The 25,161-nt window shown below is 43.6% G+C and overlaps 1 protein-coding gene across 2 annotated transcripts; it reads right to left on the reverse strand.

The window, feature by feature from the left end:
* Window positions 1-505: 505 nt before the first annotated feature.
* Window positions 506-23,434, reverse strand: LOC110502284 (transmembrane 9 superfamily member 3). 2 transcript variants are annotated; one of them, XM_021580206.2, is made up of 15 exons: window positions 23,047-23,434; window positions 19,710-19,905; window positions 19,375-19,497; window positions 17,330-17,490; window positions 17,052-17,129; window positions 16,493-16,624; window positions 16,157-16,323; window positions 15,956-16,050; window positions 15,038-15,168; window positions 14,134-14,273; window positions 13,721-13,789; window positions 3,624-3,770; window positions 3,155-3,238; window positions 1,827-1,903; window positions 506-1,674 (listed from the first exon to the last, which is right to left on the reverse strand). In XM_021580206.2, exons 1-15 carry the CDS (start codon window positions 23,299-23,301, stop codon window positions 1,607-1,609), a joined length of 1,923 nt encoding a protein of 640 aa, XP_021435881.2. In that variant the 5' UTR covers window positions 23,302-23,434; the 3' UTR covers window positions 506-1,606. The 2 variants fall into 2 exon arrangements, with proteins under 2 accessions (XP_021435881.2, XP_021435882.2); XM_021580207.2 differs by lacking the exons at window positions 506-1,674; window positions 1,827-1,903; window positions 3,155-3,238; window positions 3,624-3,770 and having other exon boundaries at window positions 13,772-13,925.
* Window positions 23,435-25,161: the final 1,727 nt, after the last annotated feature.

The raw sequence follows: 25,161 nt of genomic DNA on the forward strand, positions 1-25,161 counted from the left end.
CTGATCATACATAAAGATTGTATTTTCCCCGAACAGTGTTATCAGAGACCGTTGCTACCGTGTCTTGATAGTTGAAAAAAAAGTTGCCAGACAACTTAACCTTCATTTACAAACCATGCCTATATAAGCTCTGTACAGTTTTTTTTTTTACAACAAGTTAATATGCAGGTTAAAAATGTCTTGACATACTGTACACAGGTGCCAGAAATCAACTTCAGTGGATGTAAAATTTGAGAAAGGCATTGCAACTTCTCATACATTTAAGGTACATACTGTATTTACACATGGGGGGAGTATTAAATACTCTGCAGCACTGTATTTCACTCTGTACAGTACGTTTGTGGCAACTTGGCACAATCGCCTCATTTCATCTGACATTCAATGTTTCAGGTTATGAGGGACGTCTGACCAAAGAACAGAGCCCTTTAAAGCTTTAAATAATCCACAAAACCAAATAGTGTCATCTTGTCAATGTCATTCCTTTCTGCAAGCAGCCAGCACAAAGTCAGCGACCAACTTTTTTTTATTATTGCTACAACCAGGGAAAGTGAGAAACTGCCAAAAAAAAAAAGCTGAATTTGATGAGCATATGGTTTGATGGAAACGTCATGCAATTTCAGGCAAGATGTAACAGCGCCACCCCAAGCACCAAACCAAAGAGACAAAACTAAATATATTTTTGCTTAGAACTGAATCATTTGTAAAAAAAATAATAAAAACTTGTAGTAAATCTGTACAACCAAAATACATTTGGGATCTACATCTAAAGTTACATTACGGTTATATACACTTTTCCCCCTATCCATATTATCTTTCACAAGTAGTCTTCATTCAAACCCTACCATTAAGAAAACATAGCCTAAACAGGATCACATCAAACATCCATTTAAAACAATATGTCATTTATAATGTAACTCAAAACCAACTGTTGATCACACCTTCCTTTCCTGAATGTTTTTTTTCTCCATATGTACAGCAAACAAATTTCTTGGGTGGCTGGTTGTAAACTACTGCATTTGGAAATTAGAATTGTCCAAATATGGGAATGGTGCCAACTCAGATAAGTTAGTATAACATCCAGTTACTGTATGTAAAAATTGTGTAGTGTAGCTGGTAAAAATTTAATGTAGAAGCCAGAATAAAATAATATTTCATCCAGAGTGACTCAGGAATACAACAGAATCAGGTCAGAGCATGAACAAACCCAACTCTTCAAATATTCTAATACAATAGAACAAAGGCTTTCAATATGGCCTCTTCACTGAAGAGAGCTAGACTATTCCATCAATAAAGATCTTTGTTCTCTGGTGACGGGTGGGACTGGATTGGAAAGGGGAAGCCATGTTACGTTTTGAACAGCTGCTTCAGAACATTGATTGAAAGCAATTGATAAAAACAGAACCGATGTTAATGTTTTCTTTTTCCTGCAGTTTTTTGCTCTAGTACACTCTTTTGCAACATTGCAACAATTAATTCAGAAAAGGGAAAAACTACATTTGTACAAATTGGAGATGCCACAATCTCTTTTTGCAAAAGAAACGACTTGTGCCCGCTTCTGTTGGAGAGCTTCAGCTGATCCTTGGATCCCTTGCTGCTTGCGACTGTCCTAGTCAATTTTCACATTTGTGTAGATCTTCCTCACGAAGGCACTTGTTCCCACATACCCAACGGCTCCTACAAAAGATAGATATTACAAGATGATTATTGATGCAATGACAACGCATGCTTTGCACTTGTTTGAGCATTTAAAAAACATGTTTACGGAATAACTCGGTCACAATACTTTGATCAAAACAGATGCTGTGAATAAGAGAAGTTGAACCTACCACACATGATTCCCAGAGACGTACTGAATACTGCCATGTAGCCAAAGTAAAAGGACGTCTGGAACAGACCATACATCCTGAAACGGAGTGGGACAAAACAACTGTCAGCAGGCAGTGGTAGAAAAAGTACTCAATTGTCATACATGAGTAAAAGTAAAGATACCTTAATAGAAAATCACTCAAGTAAAAGTCAACGGGTATAATACTACTCTATTTGGTTTTAAATATACGCAAGTATCAAAAGTAAAAGTTTAAACCATTTCAAATTCCAGATGGCATTTTTTATTGACAGATAGCAAGGGGCACACTCCAACACCCAGACAATTTAAGCATGTGTGTTTAGTGAGTCTGCCAGATCAGAGGCAGTAGGGATGTTCTCTTGATAAGTGTGTGAAAATGTAACGAGTACATTTGGGTGTCCGGGACCAAAAAAAAAAAGCACATTATTTTATTTTTAAGCTTGTTTTAGCTGATTTCATGGGCCTATAGATGAGTACCTTCCATTTAGGACAAATTTTTATTGGCAACTTCTAGAACTAAATTTATTGTACTGATCAACATTTGCATAGAACAAGCAATCTCTTTTCAAAATGTGTGTGCCGTTTAAGAAATAATGATGTTATTCGTGAGGCAGAATGTGGCTGTAGAATCTGACTTTGTAGCTATGGAATCTAGACGGGAAGCAAAGGAAGACAAGTTCATTTGTTTTTGGTGGCGAGGGAGATGAAGTGAATTAATAGTTTGATTAGTAAGCTTTGAAATCAGCATTTTTGCATATCAAACAAAGTACTAGGGTAGTGAATCCAGCTGAAAGTTAGCCTACAATTGAAAGCTGGATGCCATCGGTTTTCTCTTGCATTGTAAAAGTGTTTTAGCCTGTATAGACATTGTTTTGCGAAGTGACGAACATTTCTACACAGTGTTGCATTATTCAATTGTGTTAACTTCTGTGCAGCATGAGTGAGGACTGGGGAGCTAATTAAAGCCCAGAGAGCTCTAACAATGAGTGAGTAGGTGGAGCAAGCACTATGCTCTTCACGCTATAAAGGGCCTGCAGTGATAAGATTTGATCCTGTCGATGAGACAAGATAGTAGCTACTAAACAATTGGATACCACGAAATTGGGGAGAAAAAAGGGGTTAAAAAAAAAGTGACTAACAAAATCAATGGGTCCCCCCCCCCTATTCGATGCAAACTGGTGAGGGCCCCAAAATGTAATAACAACCTTCCCCTTTCTATGCACTGGGGCTAGTCTTTACGGTCAACATATTATTTACTTCAGTTGTGTACAATGTGTTTTAAATAAGAAAGTGGATTTTGGAACTCACTTTGTTTTGAAGAAATAGTAGTAAAAGGAGTACATGTAAACATAAACTGCAGTGGATGCAGCAGAGAGAAAGCTTGTCCATTGCCTGAGTGGAGAAAACAAATTATTTAATTGAAAAGCACAGATACAACATCCTCAGGCTGGCTATTACTGTGTTACAGTAACTCTGGTGTCAAGGTTTTCCTGAATTTAGCTGTGTTATAGTCCTAAAGCTGGCCATGTTTAATATCCATTAAATTGTTGGGAACATATAGTATGCGACTTTCTTTTTAAAGTTTACCATCCCGTTAGTCAGCACCTAAAATTTGGGTGTGCGTTTTTAATAGTTTTAAAGCTAGCCATGTAATTATATACTTACTTTGGCCTAATCACACAGTGGTGTATAAGGGCTCCACAAGGTCCCTCATTTAATTAATGTCTCTACGATTACATAATTCAAGTAAATTCATTGCTGGTTATCTTTTACTCACCATCTGTAGTCCTCAGCATTGAGGAGGAAGTAAGTACAAACAATGGTGACACACACAGTGACAATGCAGAGGATAACCAGGACCAGCATCATGAACCCGTACACGTAGTAGATCTTGTAGGCCCAAAATGAAGTGAAAATGAAGTACCTGCAAAATAAGCAAACAATGCATTTCCACTTCCAGCTACGCACAGGTATTATTTGGTGAATTATCGAGCTGCTAAATGCTGATGTGCAGTCGGAAAGTATTCAGACCCCTAGACTTCCCACTTTTTTACGCTAGCCTTATTCTAAAATGTAATTGTTCTTTCCCCCCCTCATCAAAATCAACAATACCCCATAATGACAAAGCAAAAACATGTTTAGAAATGTATACAAAATAAACTGAAATATTTTATTTACATAAGTATTCAGACCCTTTACTCAGCACTTTGAAGTACCATTGGCAGCGATTACAGCCTCAAGTCGTCTTGGGTATGACACTACAAGCTCGGCACACCTGTATTTGGGGACTCTCTCCCATTCTTCTCAGCAGAACCTCTCAAGCTCGTTCAGGTTGGCTGCACAGCTATTCTCAGTACTCTTCAGAGATGTTCAAATCGGGTTCAAGTCCGGGCTCTGGCTGGGCCACTCAAGGACATTCAGAGACTTGTCCCGAAGCCACTCCTGCGGTGTCTTGGCTGTGTGCTTAGGGTTGTTGGAAGGTAAAGCTTCGTCCCAGTCTGAGGTCCTAAGCACTCTGGAGCAGGTTTTCATCAAGGATCTCTACTTTGCTCGATCTTGGCTAATCTCCCAGTCCCTGCCGCTGAAAAACATCACCCACAGCATGATGCTGCCACCACGCTTCACCCTAGGGATGGTGTCAGGTTCCGCCAGACCTGACGCTTGGCATTCAAACCCAAGTTCAATCTTGGTTTCATCAGACCAGAGAATCTGGTTTCTCATGGTCAGAGTTCTTTAGGTGTCTTTTGGCAACCTCCAAGCAGGCTGTCATGTGCCTTTTACTGAGCAGTGGCTTCCATCTGGCCATTACCATAAAGGCCAGATTGGTGGAGTGCTGCAGAGATGGGAGAACCTTCCAGAAGGACAACGAGAGCTGTCAGAGTGACCACTGGGTTCTTCGGCACCTCCCTGACCAAGGTCCTTCTCCCCGATTGTTCAGTTTGGCCAGGCGGCCAGCTCTAGGAAGAGTCTTGGTGGTTTCAAAATTCTTCCATTTATGAATGGAGGCCACTGTGTTCTTGGGGATCTTCAATGCTGCAGAAATGTTTTGGTACCCTTCCCTAGATCTGTGCCTCGGCACAATCCTGTCTCGGAGCTCTATGGACAATTCCTTCGACCTCATGACTTGATTTTTGCTCTGATACTGTCAACTGTGGGTCCTTATAGAGACAGGTGCGTATGTCCAATCAGTTGAATTTAGCACAAGGGGACTCCAATCAAGTTGTAGAAAAATATCAAGGATGATCAATGGAAACCAGATGCACCGGAGCTAAATTTAGAGTCTCTTAGCAAAGGGTCTGAATACTTTTTTGGTTGCATGTCTAAACCTGTTTTCGCTTTGTCATTATGGGGTAGTGTATGTAGATTGAGGATATTTTATTTAATCAATTTTGGAATAAAGCTGTAACTACCTAGATCAGTGGTCACCAACCTTTTGACTCAAGTGATCTTAACTCTACCCGTCATATTTTTTTGCAACATCAACCAATTAAAAACAGTTCTGTAGCATTGAGGTTTGTGCAATAGTCCATAAGCCCAAAACATTATCATTGCATATTGGCTACGCTTGAATTGCCCTGCCAATGTTGTTCTTTACAGACCATTTTGAAATTCAATTTCAAAATTGTAGGTATATGATCACACTGGTTGTATTGCTTGTGAGGCACAGGTGAGTGAGTCTTTTGTTTTACTGGGCTGATGGCCTGCATCTGATGGTCAGTCTGAGGGGAGGGAGCAGCAGTTGGGTGAGAGGCAGCTGCTCACTAACTCACCATCCCTCAACAAGGGTGCAATTGCGGCCAGCAAGTCAGGGCATTCCTGCATTTGCAGGGATCCCTCTATATACTTCTATTGGTCAATTTTTAAGTTAGGACTGGCGGAAGCGCTCCAGTAAAGTAGGTGGCGTTAATGCACAATAACGATGAAGCAAGCTGCAGATAAACCTCACAGAAGGGGCGACACAACGGTAGCTAGCTAGCCATACAACGGTAGACAGTGTCCTTCAACTAGCAAGCTAGTTAGCAGACGGTGTCGCCCTAGCCTCCCCTCTGTTGTGCTATTGGGGCAACCGGCAGCCATTGTTCCGCCTGTTGGGCACGGTTTTATCCGGTACACAGCAGGCGGGAGCGACACCGCGTGTTAGCTAACACAGGGTGTCATTGTCGTCCCAGCCTCTCGCCTGCTGTGCTATCGGGGCAACCAGCAGCCAGTGTCCCCCACCTGCCCAGGAACGGTTTTCCCGTAGTTCTGTTATCAATGAGGGCAGGCGGGAGTGAAGGACACAGTCTTCTGGTGTTACAAAAATATCATCATAGAAGCATCAAATTTAAAAAAGGGCAAATCCTCTAAAGCCCAAAAAGTAGGCTACTATGTCATATTGTGAAATGTGCATTCAAATAAATTTTTACCTGGCCAAATTATTAGATTATATTTTTTGTTGTTGTCAGATTTAAAACACTCTCCCCACTGTTTATGCGCAGTGAGGATTCACCATCTAGAGAATTATTTTGTAAATCTACATATATCTCAAAAAAATACACACTTAAACACAATGTAACTCCAAATCAATCACACTTCTGTGAAATCAAACTGTCCACTTAGGAAGCAACACCGATTGACAATACATTTCACATGCTGTTGTGCAAATGGAATAGACAACAGGTGGAAATTATAGGCAATTAGCAAGACACCCCCAATAAAGGAGTGGTTCTGCAAGTGGTGACCACAGACCACTTCTCAATTCCTATGCTTCCTGGTTGATGTTTTGGTCACTTTTGAATGCTGGCGGTGCTTTCACTCTAGTGGTAGCATGAGACGGAGTCTACAACCCACACAAGTGGCTCAGGTAGTGCAGCTCATCCAGGATGGCACATCAATGCGAGCTGTGGCAAGAAGGTTTGTTGTGTCTGTCAGCGTAGTGTCCAGAGCATGGAGGCACTACCAGGAGACGTGGAGGAGGCCGTAGGAGGGCAAGAACCCAGCAGCAGGACCGCTACCTCCGTCTTTGTGCAAGGAGGAGCAGGAGGAGCACTGCCAGAGCCCTCCAAAATGACCTCCAGCAGGCCACAAATGTGCATGTGTCTGCTCAAACGGTCAGAAACAGACTCCATGAGGGTGGTATGAGGGCCCGACGTCCACAGGTGGGGGTTGTGCTTACAGCCCAACACCGTGCAGGACGTTTGGCATTTGCCAGAGAACACCAAGATTGGCAAATTCGCCACTGGCGCCCTGTGCTCTTCACAGATGAAAGCAGGTTCACACTGAGCACATGTTACAGAGTCTGGAGACGCGGTGGAGAACACCGCCTGCAACATCCTAAAGCATGACCGGTTTGGCAGTGGGTCAGTCATGGTGTGGGGTGGCATTTCTTTGGGGGGGGGGGGGGGGCGCACATTAGGTACCGAGATCAGATCCTCAGACCCCTTGTGAGACCATATGCTGGTGCGGTTGGCCCTGGGTTCCTCCTAATGCAAGACAATGCTAGACCTCATGTGGCTGGAGTGTGTCAGCAGTTCCTGCAAGAGGAAGGCATTGATGCTATGGACTGGCCCGCCCGTTTCACAGACCTGAATCCAATTGAGCACATCTGGGACATCATGTCTCGCTCCATGATCCAGAAGATTGGGAGAATGTCATATGGTCAGATGAAACCAAAATATAACTTTTTGGTAAAAACTCAACTTGTCGTGTTTGGAAGACAAAGAATGCTGAGTTGCATCCAAAGAACACCATACCTACTGTGAAGCATGGGGGTGGAAACATCATGCTTTGGGGCTGTTTTTCTGCAAAGGGACCAGGACGACTGATCCGTGTAAAGGAAAGCATGAATGGGGCCATGTATCGTGAGATTGAGTGAAAACCTTCCATCAGCAAGGGCATTGAAGATGAAACGTGGCTGGGTCTTTCAGCATGACAATGATCCCAAACACACTGCTCGGGCAACGAAGGAGTGGCTTCGTAAGAAGCATTTCAAGGTCCTGGAGTGGCCTAGCCAGTCTCCAGATCTCAACCCCATAGAAAATCTTTGGAGGGAGTTGAAAGTCCATGTTGCCCAGCAACAGCCCCAAAACGTCACTGCTCTTGAGGAGATCTGCATGGAGGAATGGGCCAAAATACCAGCAAGTGTGTGAAAACCTTGTTAAGACTTACTGATAACGTTTGACCTCTGTTATATACCCTTTGTTGGCAATGACAAAGTATTGATCAACTTTTATTATTGACCAAATACTTATTTTCCACCATAATTTGCAAATAAATTCATAAAAAAATCCTACAATGTGATTTTCTGGATTTTTTCTCATTTTGTCTGTCATAGTTGAAGTGTACCTATGATGAAAATTACAGGCCTCTCATCTGTGGAAGAACTTGCACAATTGGTGGCTGACTAAATAATTTTTTGCCCCACTGTGTGTGTGTGTGTGTGTGTATATAATAATAATAATAATAATAAATTGTTTTGACCTCAAAGCAGTAGTAGCTGAATGCAAATCAGGGAGCCAAATGAACGTCTTTCAACGATACGATACGGTTCTGACTTTTTGGGACTGTCACCAAAGAGATCAGTTCAAAAAGAGCCGTTCATTCGTAAACTACCCTTCACTGATGAGTGGAAGTAGGGAGAACGCGCATTTTATGGCATATAAAAAAATAAGTGTTGAAAGTGACGAACAACAACTTAAATATGAACTTCCTCAAAAATATGTATTTGTTCACTCTCTCTAGTCATGGTTTCAAAGTCTTGAAATTGTACATAAACTTTGCTGTGAGTGCAGTCTACAGTGCAAGGAAACGAAGGTTACATATGTAACCGCAGGTATGTGAGCTATTTTGATCACTCCGCGGAGGAGGGATACACCTGAGGTAAGGATTTACAGATTTACTCCCGTGTACACCTGTGTCACGGCTGGGGTCCGCGCCTATATAAAGACCCCATGGCCTCGACACACGTTCTCTACATCATTTTTGAGGCGCCTCTAGCGCCGTAGAGGATTGGAGTGATCCAAATAGCTCACATAACCATATGTAACCTTTGTTTCACTATATTGGATCACTCCAATATATTGGTATACCCGTACCAGAGTAGTCGGTGCTTGAGGGACCTAGCCAGCCAGCGGTGAAGTCCCAGCGCGGGACCGCGACTCAGGGGCACAGTCCCCAGAAGGGGAGGCGACGCCCAGGACCGCTGAACCAACTGCTGAGGGAGGTGCCACTGGCAAGCCCTCATCCAAGCGAGACTACAGGTATTGGAGGACAGACTGCACCCTGCATGACTCGGGCACAACCTCAATACCAGTGCACCAAGAGCAAAACAACCGCCAGCGCAACTGGTATGCCTCGGTTGTAGCCGGCGCCCTTGTGCTCTGCATGGTGTTCATTACACCCTCCTGTGGTCCTAACATGTACCATTGGTGCCGTTCAGTAGCCTAGCCAAGCCAAAAGACTGAGGTGGTGCGGCCTCGGATGCCACAGAGTATCCCCAGCCTGAGACAGCAGGTCCAGTCTCAGGGGAAGTTGCCAAGATGTCCCAGACAACAGCAGAAGGCTGAACCAGGGTCATCTGGGCCAGTATGGGGCCACCAGAAGCAGACGATGCTCTGCCAACCTGGTCCTGTCCAGCACAGCCTGGATCAGGGGGAATGCGTAAAGCTCTAGCCCTGGCCAATCGTGATCCAGAGCATCCAAGCCCAGAGGCCCTGGTGTCACCGACATGGAGCACCACAGGGGGCAGTGCGCATTGTCCAGAGAGGCAAAACAGGTCCACCTGCACCCTCCCGAACTTGTCCTACAGGTGCTGCACCACCTGGGGATGTAGGCTCCAGTCCCAAGGTGGCGGGCCCTCCCTCGGGAGCATATCCACTGCTACATTCAGGATGGCAGGTAAGTGTGCTGCATGTAGAGACGCTAGATGTCCCTGAGCCCAGAGGAGCTCCCGTGCCATAAGATTGAGGCGGTACGACCTCAGTCCACCCTGATGGTTGATGTAAGCCACCACTGTGGTGTTTTCCGTTCTCACCAGGACATGTTGGGCCAGCAGTACAGCTCGGGGCTCTAGTGTATTGATATGCCTGCCGCTCCAAGTGGGTAGCCAACAGCCGCTGGCCGACCTGCCCTTGGTCATATCCCCCCCAGCCGAACTGGGAGGCACCTGTGCTGACTAGCTCCCGGCGGCACATCCTCAGCATCTCCACCCCACCTGAGAGAAAAGAGTGACAGCACCACCTCACTCAACAATGCCCTGAGCGGTCACCCGCAGCTGGCGGTGGTGCTTCGGGTGCAGCCGGTGGGAGTTGAACAACCGAGGCCAGAGATGGAGCAGGCCCAGGGGAATCAGAAACGAGGCCGCTGTCAGCAAGCCCAACAGGCGTTGGCAGGTTAGGACGGATACCATCCGCCCCAGACGAAAGTGGTTGAGGCAAGATAAGATCACCTGAACCCTTCTTGTGGGTAGGCGTGCTCTCATGAGGACTGAGTCCAGTTCCATGTAAATGAAGGCCACCCTCTGGGTTGGCGTCAGACGACTTCTCGTCGTTTATAGTAATGCCCAGCCCACCACCGATGTGGGTCAGGAGTTTCTCTGTCTGACAGGACCTGGGTCCTGCGGAGGTCCAGAATAGGTCGAAACCTGGGACCACAAAATAAGTGGAGTAGAACCCACCTAGACGTTCTAAACTCTCGATCCTGCGGATGGCACCCTTGTCCAGGAGAGAGATCTCCAGACGCAGGGTTGTGCGCCTTTACGAGGACAGGGAAATAGAGTTAGGGGTCCTGCCGAGGCACGCCTTTCCTCTGGCGCCCCAGGCACATCCCTATGGCGGTGACGGTTGACAGGTTGTTGTTCCACCGCACGCTGTGCCCCTCTCCACTGTTGTTCCTCAGCACGAGGCAATGGGGCAAGAGAGGGACCCCACTGTCGTTCAGGTGCAGGTGGGTGGCGACGGTCCCTCTGCCTTGGACCCGGGGTGGCGGCATGAACAGTCTCAGGGTCTCCCAGTCCCTACAAACCTTATCGGTCTGCTCCAGAATGTCATTCTGCCCTGGGGTGATGGGGAGAGTGGCAAAAGTGCTCTGGAGAGCAGCTTCAGTCGCAGTTCCGGCTTCAGTCGCGGGTCCGCCCTATAATTTCGTGGTCCGGGAGGACCATGGCAGCTAGCATGGTGTCCATGGTTGGGTACCCCGAGGCCGAGTGACAATGCACCCGCCACATAACTACATGGTCCAGTCTCTGCTTTGAGTCGGAAGCGCCCCTTGGCAGAGGCCCAGCTCTCCGGAAAGGCCTCACGGAACTCAGCAGAGATGGGGACAGATGGAGAGTCATCACTGTCCACCAGTTTGATGCCCAGTGCAGTGGCTACCCGAGTGAGTAGGCCCCTCATAGCCTCTCGAGCTCTGGGAGAGATGAAGCCCCACCGCCGGCTTCGGATGGCCTGTCAGCCGCGCTCACAGTGGTGAACAGTGCCAGCATCGTCCCCCAGGAACAGCCCATTACTGGCCAACAGGGAACAGCTATCGTCACCGTCGAAGCTATCAACCTCCGTTCAAGGTGGTCTTCATTGACTGCACTGAAGCAAGCTCCTCTAATGTCAAAATCTGGGGTTATGCCTCGTGTCACGTGCATCACTGCTCTCATCCAGGGCCAAGGAGAAATACAGTGCCTTGCGAAAGTATTCAGCCCCCTTGAACTTTGCAACCTTTTGCCACATTTCAGGCTTCAAACATAAAGATATAAAACTGTATTTTTTTGTGAAGAATCAACAATAAGTGGGACACAATCATGAAGTGGAACGACATTTATTGGATATTTCAAACTTTTTTAACAAATCAAAAACTGAAAAATTGGGCGTGCAAAATTATTCAGCCCCTTTACTTTCAGTGCAGCAAACTCTCTCCAGAAGTTCAGTGAGGATCTCTGAATGATCCAATGTTGACTAAATGACTAATGATGATAAATACAATCCACCTGTGTGTAATCAAGTCTCCGTATAAATGCACCTGCACTGTGATAGTCTCAGAGGTCCGTCAAAAGCGCAGAGAGCATCATGAAGAACAAGGAACACACCAGGCAGGTCCGAGATACTGTTGTGAAGAAGTTTAAAGCCGGATTTGGATACAAAAAGATTTCCCAAGCTTTAAACATCCCAAGGAGCACTGTGCAAGCGATAATGTTGAAATGGAAGGAGTATCAGACCACTGCAAATCTACCAAGACCTGGCCGTCCCTCTAAACTTTCAGCTCATACAAGGAGAAGACTGATCAGAGATGCAGCCAAGAGGCCCATGATCACTCTGGATGAACTGCAGAGATCTACAGCTGAGGTGGGAGACTCTGTCCATAGGACAACAATCAGTCGTATATTGCACAAATCTGGCCTTTATGGAAGAGTGGCAAGAAGAAAGCCATTTCTTAAAGATATCCATAAAAAGTGTTGTTTAAAGTTTGCCACAAGCCACCTGGGAGACACACCAAACATGTGGAAGAAGGTGCTCTGGTCAGATGAAACCAAAATTGAACTTTTTGGCAACAATGCAAAACGTTATGTTTGGCGTAAAAGCAACACAGCTCATCACCCTGAACACACCATCCCCACTGTCAAACATGGTGGTGGCAGCATCATGGTTTGGGCCTGCTTTTCTTCAGCAGGGACAGGGAAGATGGTTAAAATTGATGGGAAGATGGACGGAGCCAAATACAGGACCATTCTGGAAGAAAACCTGATGGAGTCTGCAAAAGACCTGAGACTGGGACGGAGATTTGTCTTCCAACAAGACAATGATCCAAAACATAAAGCAAAATCTACAATGGAATGGTTCAAAAATAAACATATCCAGGTGTTAGAATGGCCAAGTCAAAGTCCAGACCTGAATCCAATCGAGAATCTGTGGAAAGAACTGAAAACTGCTGTTCACAAATGCTCTCCATCCAACCTCACTGAGCTCGAGCTGTTTTGCAAGGAGGAATGGGAAAAAAGTTCAGTGTCTCTCGATGTGCAAAACTGATAGAGACATACCCCAAGCGACTTACAGCTGTAATCGCAGCAAAAGGTGGCACTACAAAGTATTAACTTAAGGGGGCTGAATAATTTTGCACGCCCAATTTTTCAGTTTTTGATTTGTTAAAAAAGTTTGAAATATCCAATAAATGTCGTTCCACTTCATGATTGTGTCCCACTTGTTGTTGATTCTTCACACAAAAAATACAGTTTTATATCTTTATGTTTGAAGCCTGAAATGTGGCAAAAGGTCGCAAAGTTCAAGGGGGCCGAATACTTTCGCAAGGCACTGTAGGTGAAATCCTTTACCTGGTCTTTCAACTGTTGTTCCATATTCTCTGCGATGCCCTCAACATGCAGTGTCACTGTTTGTCTTGACAGGGAAACATTTTAAACAGCTCTTTGTTGGGGCAAAGTATCGCTGCAGAGGTAATTAAACATTCTTTAATGAATTCGCCCTCAGCGAATGGCTTGCTATGTTTAGCAATTTTGTGGGACAGTACATAGCTAGCTCTCGCAATTCCACAATTTGCTGAATGCAGTTTTGTGAAAAGCCCTGGCTGCTTTTGCAACTGAGAAAAACTCTTGATGCACCTGCCCTCTGCTCAGAAGACATATTCCTATATTTCTCTGCATGCTTCATCTGGAAGTGTTTTGGACAAGTTGCTCTCTGCACACAGCTTTTCCTGATACCTCAAATATTTTGATGTCCACATGCTGGATCGCCGTACATTTATCGAAAAACGAATAATTAAAATAGGAACAAGGCTTTATCGTTGGGTTTTCATAGAAATGTTTGGTGATAGACAAGGATTGCCTAGGAGATCGACCGGTTGGTGAGAACTGATCTAGATTATAGTGTAGTGAGGTTAATGTGAGGTAGGACTTACATTTCAATGAAAATGGAACCGAATGGAAGGATGCCTCCCAGACAAACAATGACAGCTGGCTCCATGAACCTGGAAAATGTTATACATTTACAATCAACTCACAATACAGACAGTGTCACCAATAGTTTACCAATCAATCAGAGCTATGCAACTCCAGGCCTCAGCACGGTTTTCATTCCTCTGGTAATCCAGGACTGGTTTCAACCTGGGAAAGTAGGTATAGACTTTGGCCAATCAGACCTTGATTGAACTATCAACGAGAAAATAAACTTAACAGTACAGTGGCTCTCAAGTAGCAAACATATCAGCACTGGGATCTTAAACAAACATCAATGAATGTAAAATACAAAATGGCACACATACATTGCTTTTAGTGAGTCGTGCTGTACAAATAAGATCATAGTCATAGATACCATTTCTTCTCAGGGATTGGCCGCGGCACTGCATTGACTCGACACGGAAAGTTGGGCTGGCCAGAGAGGTTTCTTCCCAGAATGGTCCCCACAAGGTTGAGTGGCAGGATAACAAACAAACAAATGCAGCAAACAGCCACCTGAAAACAACATGAAATGGTAGAATCCATGAGATGATTCATGAGAGAGCAGACTATATTTAAGCAATAAGGCCTGGGGGGGTGGCATATTGGCCATTGTAATGTGGATGGTTCGAGCCCTGAATGCTGATTGGCTGACAGATGTGGTATATCAGACCGAATACCACGGGTATGACAAAACATTTATTTTTCCGTTGGTAACCAGTTTGTAATAGCAATAAGGCACCTCGGGTTTGTGATATATGGCCAATATACCACAGCTAAGGGGTGTGTCCAGGCACTCCACGTTGCAATGTGCACAAGAACAGCTCTTAGCTGTGGTGTATTGGCCATATAGCACACCCCCTCGGGCCTTATTGCTTAAATATACCACAGCTAAGAACGGTTCTTAATCACAACTGAGTGCCTGGATACAGCCCTTAGCCGTGGGATATTGGCCATATACCACAAACCCTAGAGGTGCCTTATTGCTCTTATAAATTGGTTACCAATTAACAGAATTTCTGGGGACCCCATTTTTTGCTAGAATTTCTGCCAAACCCACCCCACATCTAATGACACAACCTTTATTAAAAAACAATTTTTATATCAACAAATAACCAATTCAGTACATGTTCATCTCTCGTTTCAAAATGTAAATCAACCATTTACTCAATAAAATAGTAATTTTCTAATTACATTTCTCAATAACATTTGTATGTTGTCCCATACAACACAATGATCTGTTCTCTTTAATATTTTGAATACTACTGCTCTAAACTCACCATTGTGCCAAAAGGGATGGCTCGGGAGGCATGGTAGTACATGGCGATGAAGTTGATGAAGAAGGCTGTCCCACACACCATGGCAGGGATCAGGAAGGCCCCGATAAACATCTGTTTAATCCATCGTCTGCCTATAGGATCAAATATAAAATCGGTTACCATAAGGGTGCACATTATGAGTGAATGGCAATCTACCATACCATGTGAAAGAGAGCGACACAGCTCTATGTAATTTATTGGTCTGTGACTCACTGACACCGCCCCTGATTAGAGGGGAATAATGCAGCCCAAGAGTTAACACACACACAGGAACTTTAAATCACACTCAAGAGAATATGAACACGGGTATGGTTTCTGTGTTCACACATCCCATGCACATATGTCCACCCCACACTCACAGACTGGAATAACACCATTCAGGTACTGGCAATATTTACTCATGGGTCAGGCTGGCTAGCCAATCAGGACCTGGAGACACTGCATAGCTAGAGCGCGCACAGTAGTGAGACGCATGGCTATTGTCCGATTGGCTAAAGCCATGAGCTGGAGGAGATATTGATCTCTCATGTGAGGGGGAGAAAGGGTGAGGATGGGTGAGTCAGCCCGAACAGCTCCAGAAAGAAAATGCTCAAGCTAGAAATGAGTCCCACGGCGCCCTCAGGAGGAGGATTCTGTAACACCATGTGCTATTTACACATAATGACACTAACAATGAAGCCACATTTTTGTCAATACGCATCAACCGCAGCATTCTACACAAAGTACCACAAACAGTGTTTTGACCACCCAGGCTCCATGTTCAGAAAATGTCATGGTGACAATATTGTGTGTGCAAAACTTCCCTTGCAAAGTGCAGTAATAATTGAGGTGTGATGTGTAGGAATGGAGTTTCTATTTTTAAGACAAACCCTTACATACCTCCTTGTTTTGCATACAAACTTCCGCCAAAATAGCCATTGACAGGAGAGGTGGCAGCATACACAAAGATGGCTGTGCTCAGCATGGATCCTCTCCTGCAGAGACAAACAGGAAGCCGCAGTGCGCATGAACACACCCACGTTAGACAGAAACGAAGACACACTCCATTAGGTTATCTGCGGGGAGGTACTCATCACTCACTCGGTGTACAGATCCTCAATCATGGCCACGACGATGACGATGAACGAGACCGAGAAGATCTGGCATCCAGAGCCAATAAGAGAGGAGAAGATCATTGGGTGGCTGGACGGCCGGAACACGTCTCCATGGACCTGCTTCCACCCATACTCATCTCCCAGGTCCCTGTCCTGCAGCAGGGAGAGGCGTCAAAGGTCCAGGGGTACATTAAGACAAAGGACATACAGCTAGCCAAAATCATACGAAGCCCTGGGCCTAAACTAATAAAGCAAAATCTTAAGTGCATGATGTTCAATGTGATTTTCTATCACTAATGCTACCAAGGCTATGAAACGTTACCATGTCATCCATTTCCTCCTCTTTGCTGTATCTAGCATAGTCCTTCCTTAAAGTTCTCATCAGGATCATGGACACCAGGCCAACCAAGAAGATAACCATCATGAAGGAATTGAAGATGGAAAACCAGTGAATCTAGAGAAAACATACTTTTTTTTATTACCACAGGGAATATCGCACATCCCTAGATTCCAGAACATGACATCCTTGAATCACAGAATTGTTAAAGCTGCAATATGTAACTTTCTGGGTGACCCGATAAAATTCACATAGAAATATTAGTTATAGAGCTGTCACTCATTGAAAGCAAGTCTAAGAAGCAGTATATATGTTCTGTGTGTGCCATTTCTATGCTTCCCGTCTGTTTAGATGGCACAATGATTCTCTACACTATACTTGCTTGTTTGGGTCACAAACTGAAATTAGGCAAACTATTAGAATTTTAGCAGCCAGGAAATGGCGGAGCCATTTCCACATACTGCATCCTTAAAACAGGTTGATCACCGAGTACTGTACAGTTCAGTGCAAAATTGCATTGCTTATCTTGAAAGATTCAACTTACTCTGTGTTGGAAAAAAGATGGATCAAGATACTTGTCAAATCGGTCTTCAAACTTCACATCTGACTTCTTCCACTTTACCTGTGGTAAAAGACGATTCACATCATTCCTTTGGCAAATGAGCCACGCTTGGATGCTGATGTAGGTGACTTAACTTTATATAAAACAATAAAAAGCTCGGTGTAGTCAATTTAAACATCACACCTCCAAAATACATATTCAACCCTGTGTATATTAGAAAAATCAAGTCCCATTTCCATAAAGCAATTGCAAATACTTACTGAGTACGACATTGCAATTCGTGTGTTAGGCACAAGCTTGACTTTGCCTTCACTTGTCAGGTTGACATCAACAATTCGGTTGCCATTGAAGCCGATCTCCAATTTCTTGTAAGTCCACAGATAATGATCCTCTCCGTTTTCATCTGCCTCGCCAACAATTCCTAGAATATAGAGAGATTAGTGCACTGTCACCAGAAATTTACTGGCAACATGACAAGTTTGGTGTGGAATGCATTAACCAGATCCAGGGCCAAAGTCCATATTTATTTACTCAGCTACTGGAACTATTCTGTGGTTATAAAGACTTGGGCAAGGCCATCTGCCCCTCCTCCTGTGCATATATATACACGCAGAGTACACCAAACAATAGGAACATCTTCCTAATATTGTATTGCACCCCCGTCCGTCCCAGCCTCAATTCGTCAGAGATTGGATAGTACAAAGTGTCAAAAGCGTTCCACAGGGTTGCTGGCACCTGTGGAAGCATGTTGCCTCCAAAGCTTCCCACAGTTGTGTCAAGTTGGCTGGATGTCCTTTGGGTGGTGGATCATGCTTCATACACACGGGAAACTGTTGAACGTGAAGAACGTGAAAAATGTACAAACCGATACGCCTTAAATCTTTTGTCTTGCCCATTCACCCTCTGAATAGCACACATGGTTAGAGTGTTGGACTAGTAACCGGAAGGTTGCAAGTTCAAACCCCAACGCTGCTGTCCCCAGAACTGGATAATTATTCAATGATTGACATTTTTGACTAATCTTCCTCTCTTATTTGGCCTAGGCTTCTGTTTTATACGACGTAGGTAGGTTGTAGCCTACATTGCGAATAATAGGCTATGGAAATAGGCCTACTCTTTCATAAGCTTTGCTCAGCTGTAAGTTCTTTTCACTTCCAATTGGACTTTTCCATCTTGATATTGTTCGCTCAATTTCACTCGTTGTCATTCAAAATAAAACTGTCCGAAAATGGCCTATAGACCGACTTTCCCATTTGAAAGCTGCAACTTTAGGACATTAAACACAAGCCTATTAGGGAAATAATAACTAACTTGTATTAATGCTTTGATAGGCTATTTTAATTAGTAGGATTTGCCTTTTGGTCAATTGATTTGCAACAGCAAGGAAGAGGGATGCACGCATCATTTCCTTTATAGCTAATAAACTAATATTTACTGAACTGTATGGTTTTTTAAATGACTCACCGTTTTTTTTTGTCTTGCTATGGTTTGTTCTACCCCTCTCATTATTACCTTAGGCCTATGATGGGTTCTGACTTCTAAACTTGAAATATGTTACCGAGGGAGAGAGAGGAATGCCAAGTTGACATTGTCAGAACATGTCAATGTTTTTAGGTCATTCAAAAACAACTTCAAACTTCCTGATATAGCCTAGAACTCCATTAGATAAATTAATTGTTTGATAATGAAGTAGCGCGGTGGGAGAAAGCCAGCATGCATAAAAACCAAAGTCATATCAAGTGGGAGAGAAAAAACAAATTTAGGCTTTAAAATAATTAAGACACCAGTGTGTCTGGTAAAAATATTCAAAGAGAGAAAAAAATAATAATAATTTTCTGACTGGACATTTTGAGCTGCTTTGGTGAAAAGCGTACATTATACTCTTGCATTCTGTAAATTGTTTGAAATAGCTTATGCAGGCTATAGCAAAAGCCACCTGGCATGGCCCGGCTGTGGGCTGCCGGGTCAGCTCTACTGCGGTGCCAGTCAAGTTTAAGTAAACTATACATCGGCACGTCGCCCAACCCTAGTAGGCACCATTACATGTGAAATAACTCCATGTTTAAGACATTCCTCATTCCAAAACTGGGCCCTTTTCAATAGTAATGAACTAGGCCTTTCCATAGATAACCTTTGTCATAGTCAAACAACTTCCCATACCAACCAGTGAGGCAACAGATAAAACCCAGAAAAGTATGAATGAACATTTGGATGCCTTCATTTCAACTGCCTCAGGGGCATAACTGATTCTCCATAACTAAATGACTGGACAAGTTGCAACAGGCAGTGCAGCAGTATCACTCACCCCAGATAGGTAGGTCATCAATGTACATTTGGTACCAATAGTGGTTTTTAATGGCATATACAAAGGCATCCCGTTTGGCTTTGTCCAACTCGATTTCACAGTATGTTGTTTGCATGACTTCATCTGTGAGAGCAAAATGACAACAACAAAAAAAGTGTTTAGTATGACATAACACTACAAGACATAATGCAAGTGTAGGCTGCTTTTGGATCTAACTTCACGCTAGGAAAGAATATAATATACTACTCAAAATCAAACAACGCTGATCAAATAGTGACTTTGTCACTCCAGGGTCCAAGTAGTACAGTTGCCTGTGGGTGTAGATTTTTGGATACCTTTGAACTTAATGTCTAGGCCACTGAACTCCAGCTCGACTCCTTGCAGAGCCTCTCCTAATGTCTCATGGTAGTGGCTAATGGTCTTTTTGGTGCCCACGCAGAAGGGCAGGGAGAAGTACTTGTACGTTTCTTGTCTGTTGTGGTAAGGCCCCACTGTATTCATCCATAAAACCACCTCCTCTTTATCTGTGTACTGAAAAAGGGAAGAAACACATTAAACATGCTATAACTTACTTGTTTTGCTAGTTCTCAGATGGCAGCATTTGGTATTCCATTCAAGGATATAAATTGTGCATTCAGGCAAATAAATAACAAAAACAGCCAACATGTTAGTCTATTCCAAGCAGCCTCCATCTATAAAGCTTTTGGATAGCAGCTGTCTGTGGCAAAAATACATTGACAATGAGTCATAAAGTTACTGTTTTAATGACACCATGTCAAAACCAATCCACACGACATACAGGCATGTCATCAACAATGAAATGTATATTGAACTGAATACAGGTCTTTTCAACCGGAGAGAAAACTCAAGCAAGCGCCCTTGTTAGTTGTCAGCTTGACAATCATGGGCAGAAAACAATGTAGCGACAAGGGGCTTTATCCATATAAAAACTCACCTGATCACATTCACACTGACAACACAGCATTGGTAAGGATGTCTTTCTTTGCGCTGGTTGTGTAGTCAGCTATTCATTCTGCACTGAGCGCAGATGCAAAGCTTACTAGCTAGTGCTAACTGGCTACGGTACCAGTGAGGACCAAGTTGAAGTTTGCTCTTGAGAATCCAAGGCATTAACAAGGCACTGTGCCTTATGCAAAGGGTTCTCAACTATAAACAAGGATTAAATCCAATTTATACTTGATCCAAAAATGTGGTTGGAGGCTCCATATGGAGGGACGCAATTGCGGAGCTTCTGGAGACATGCAGATTGAAATTGCAAATTGAGCGCCGTACTGAATCGCCATGCACCTCCCAAATTTTGTAACAATGCAGAGGGCTCTGTATAGCTCTGCATTGACATGATTGGTTGATGGTAGGTGGGGGCAGGAGGTTCTGTATAAACACACTCACTTCCTTGACAACAACAAAGCGCAAGAAGTATGAATGCCCTGACTTCTGCAGAGGCCATATCACCGTAAATGCTGTACGGCCACTGCAGACGTCAGATTGACCACGCAGAGCCTTTTACCGGTAAGACCATGTGAACTTTTAATGTTTATAAACGGCAATAATTGCTTGCAAAAGGCCTACGTTTTTTTTAACATACACTACATTGCCAAAAGTATATGGACGCCTGCTCATCAAACATCTCATTCCAAAATCATGGGCATTAATATGGAGTTGGTGGCCCTTTGCTGCGATAACAGCCTTCACCCTTTTGGGAAGGCTTTCCACTATATGTTGGAACATTCCATTCAGCAACAAGAGCATTAGTGAGGTATGGACCTCAGTGCACGGGCATTGTCAGGCTGAAACAGGAAAGAGCCTTCCCCAAACTGTTGCCACAAAGTTTGAAGCACAAAATCATCTAGCATGTCATTGTATACTGTAGCATTAGGATGTCCCTTCACTGGAACTAAGGGGAATAGACCGAACTATGAAAACAGCCCCAGACCATTATTCCTCCTCCAAACTTTACAGTTTGCACTACGCAGTTAGGCAGGTAGCGTTCTCCTGGCATCCCCCAAATCCAGATTCAGCAAGCTTTACACTACTCTAGCAGACTATTGTCTGTGCATGGTGATATTAGGCTTGTGTGCAGCTGCTCAGCCATGAAAAAACATTTCATTAAGCTCCTGACGAACAGTTATTGTGCTGACGTTGCTTCCAGAGGCAGTTTGGAATTCTCTAGTGAGTGTTGCAACCGAGGATGGACCATTTTTACAGGCTAAAAGCACTCGGCAGTCCCGTTCTGTGAGCTTGTGTGGCCTACCACTTTACGGCTAAGCTGTTGTCACTCCTTGACATATCCACTTCACAATAACAGCACTTACAGTTGGCCAGGGCAGCACTAGCAGGGAATACATTTCACAAACTGACTTGTTGGAAAGGTGGCATCCTAGAACAGTGCCACATTGAAAGTCACTGAGCTCTTCAGTAAGGCCATTCTACTGCTAATGTTTGTCCATATTGATGGCATGGCTGTGTGCTCGATTTTATACACCTGTCATTAACAGGTGTGACTGAAACAGCCAAATTGACTAATTTGTAAGGGTGTCCACATACTTTTGGCCATGTAGCAGGTTTGCACAGATCCATACTGCTGTGTGTGCCTTCAACCAACAAACTACACTTCTGCTACACTTCCCCATTACACACAAGTTTTCTGAGCAAGCTAGATAGTTGACCACCTGTATTAATTAGCTATATTCTGTCTGTCTTCAGTAAACAAGCGCTAACATGGAGATATGGACGTGTGGGATCACAAACCCTATACAAAAAAAAAAGTGTAGTAATTTAACTTTGTTTTTTTTTAAATGATTTGTCACTGATATGAAATACACGTCTCTTACGTTTCCAAACCAGTACCGCAAGCGATAACGTCAAGTTAACATTCAGACCGAGCTTCGGGGCTATTACAGCACTCCCCCGGCCAGAAGATACGTTCATGAATAAGACGCTAAAGGTAGTCAGCATCTATGAATAGGCTAGTGTTGACGCTAGCCAACGTGCAAAGTTGAGAATTATTGGCTAGGTTGAAGCATGATCAAAACACTATATAGGTTACAGGTCAGAAATCAAGAGCAAAAGTATTTACTTCCAATTGTACTGTAAAACGCGGAATGCGATTTGCTTTTGTCTTGACCATTTGATGTCCTAGTACCTAGACAGGCCTGCCGCCTTAATAACCGGATATGCAGTCTTCGCAATGGCAACGTTAGTAAACTACCAAAAATACTTAACTAACTAGGCATATTCCTAGAGACATTTTCCTATATGTACTTTGCAAACTAGCTAGATAAGTAGTTAAATAACCAAATATGGATGAGTGGTTATGCAAAATATTCCTACCATATGTATGCAATGAGATGTCACTGGCTAACATTAGCCAGCTAACTTCGCTAGCTAACTTTGGTCCCCTACGTTAACTTGTTCGCCAACGTTAGTTATTGTATTTATTATTTATCAACATTGAACATTAACCTCATAACAATGAACTAGTTAGTTACATGCAACGATATTATTACTCTTATCTCGCTGAGTTAAAAAATAATATATAGGCTAATCGGTTGTATCATGTAGCTACTACAGCTGGCTAACAAGCCAGAACGTCCATTATTTTCACACTACACACAAGGCTACCCATTTTTATTCGACCTCAAATGATCTTACCGTGTGTTCGTGTTCATCTGCCTCAATCGGCATTAACATCTCGGCAACCGAGAGAAAGACCACCACTGCAATCTTCCACCTGGAAGACCCCATCATTTTCTGGGAAAGTTTGCAGATTTGGGATGTTAGCTCTGTTAGTGCTATCCCACCTTCTTCCTGGTTGTACGACAGTGGCAGTTTTTCTGGATGCTCTCGTACGCATATGGCGTAAATTGCCTCACTCGCATCGCATTCACTTGTGATTGATGCAGACATGTCACATGGCTTGTAATCTCAAATCAAATCGAAGACGGTGAACAATCCGTTGAATAATGGAACTCCGGTTTCTACGCTGTCCGCAACTTTCAGCCACGTCATCCGATTGTAAGTATTAGAAATGCCTCACCTTTGGGGGCATGAAACCTGGCCCACTTCTCATGTATGACTAAACTGTTGATATCTCATTTTACAGAGACAACTCATTGAACAGATCATCATTATACACTACCATTCAACAGTTTGGGAGTCACTTAGAAAATGCATTATTTTTTAAGAAAAGCTCTTTTTTTTTAAAAATTAAAATAACATAAAATTGATCAGAAATAGTGTAGACATTGTTAATGTTGTAAATGATTAGTGTAGCTGGAAACGGCGTTTTTATGGAATATCTACAGTGCCTTGCGAAAGTATTCGGCCCCCTTGAACTTTGCGACCTTTTGCCACATTTCAGGCTTCAAACATAAATATATATAAAACTGTATTTTTTTGTGAAGAATCAACAACAAGTGGGACACAATCATGAAGTGGAACGACATTTATTGGATATTTCAAACTTTTTTAACAAATCAAAAACTGAAAAATTGGGCGTGCAAAATTATTCAGCCCCCTTAAGTTAACTTTGTAGCGCCACCTTTTGCTGCGATTACAGCTGTAAGTCGCTTGGGGTATGTCTCTATCAGTTTTGCACATCGAGAGACCGAATTTTTTTCCCATTCCTCCTTGCAAAACAGCTCGAGCTCAGTGAGGTTGGATGGAGAGCATTTGTGAACAGCAGTTTTCAGTTCTTTCCACAGATTCTCAATTGGATTCAGGTCTGGACTTTGACTTGGCCATTCTAACACCTGGATATGTTTATTTTTTAACCATTCCATTGTAGATTTTGCTTTATGTTTTGGATCATTGTCTTGTTGGAAGACAAATCTCCGTCCCAGTCTCAGGTCTTTTGCAGACTCCATCAGGTTTTCTTCCAGAATGGTCCTGTATTTGACTCCATCCATCTTCCCATTAATTTTAACCATCTTCCCTGTCCCTGCTGAAGAAAAGCAGGCCCAAACCATGATGCTGCCACCACCATGTTTGACAGTGGGGATGGTGTGTTCAGCTGTGTTGCTTTTAAGCCAAACATAACGTTTTGCATTGTTGCCAAAAAGTTCCATTTTGGTTTCATCTGACCAGAGCACCTTCTTCCACATGTTTGGTGTGTCTCCCTGGTGGCTTGTGGCAAACTTTAAACGACACTTTTTATGGATATCTTTAAGAAATGGCTTTCTTCTTGCCACTCTTCCATAAAGGCCAGATTTGTGCAATATACAACTGATTGTTGTCCTATGGACAGAGTCTCCCACCTCAGATGTAGATCTCTGCAGTTCATCCAGAGTGATCATGGGCCTCTTGGCTGCATCTCTGATCAGTCTTCTCCTTGTATGAGCTGAAAGTTTAGAGGGACGGCCAGGTCTTGGTAGATTTGCAGTGGTCTGATACTCCTTCCATTTCAATATTATCGCTTGCACAGTGCTCCTTGGGATGTTTAAAGCTTGGGAAATCTTTTTGTATCCAAATCCGGCTTTAAACTTCTTCACAACAGTATCTCGGACCTGCCTGGTGTGTTCCTTGTTCTTCATGATGCTCTCTGCGCTTTTAACGGACCTCTGAGACTATCACAGTGCAGGTGCATTTATACGGAGACTTGATTACATACAGGTGGATTGTATTTATCATCATTAGTCATTTAGGTCAACATTGGATCATTCAGAGATCCTCACTGAACTTCTGGAGAGAGTTTGCTGCACTGAAAGTAAAGGGGCTGAATAAAAAGTTCGCAAAGTTCAAGGGGGCCGAATACTTTCGCAAGGCACT

Source organism: Oncorhynchus mykiss, chromosome 23 (genome assembly GCF_013265735.2).
Source record: "Oncorhynchus mykiss isolate Arlee chromosome 23, USDA_OmykA_1.1, whole genome shotgun sequence".
Lineage (NCBI taxonomy): Eukaryota > Metazoa > Chordata > Actinopteri > Salmoniformes > Salmonidae > Oncorhynchus > Oncorhynchus mykiss.

What these genes read in the sequence shown, in the direction of transcription:
- LOC110502284 (XM_021580206.2), bottom strand. Translation starts at nt 23,301, where the DNA reads ATGTCTGCATCAATCACAAGTGAATGCGATGCGAGTGAGGCAATTTAC. An exon ending in GAATTGCAATGTCGTACTCA is followed by an intron (nt 17,130 to 17,329) that starts GTAAGTATTTGC and finishes CTTTTACCACAG; the next exon opens with GTAAAGTGGAAGAAGTCAGA. An exon ending in CATCTTTTTTCCAACACAGA is followed by an intron (nt 16,625 to 17,051) that starts GTAAGTTGAATC and finishes TGTTTTCTCTAG; the next exon opens with ATTCACTGGTTTTCCATCTT.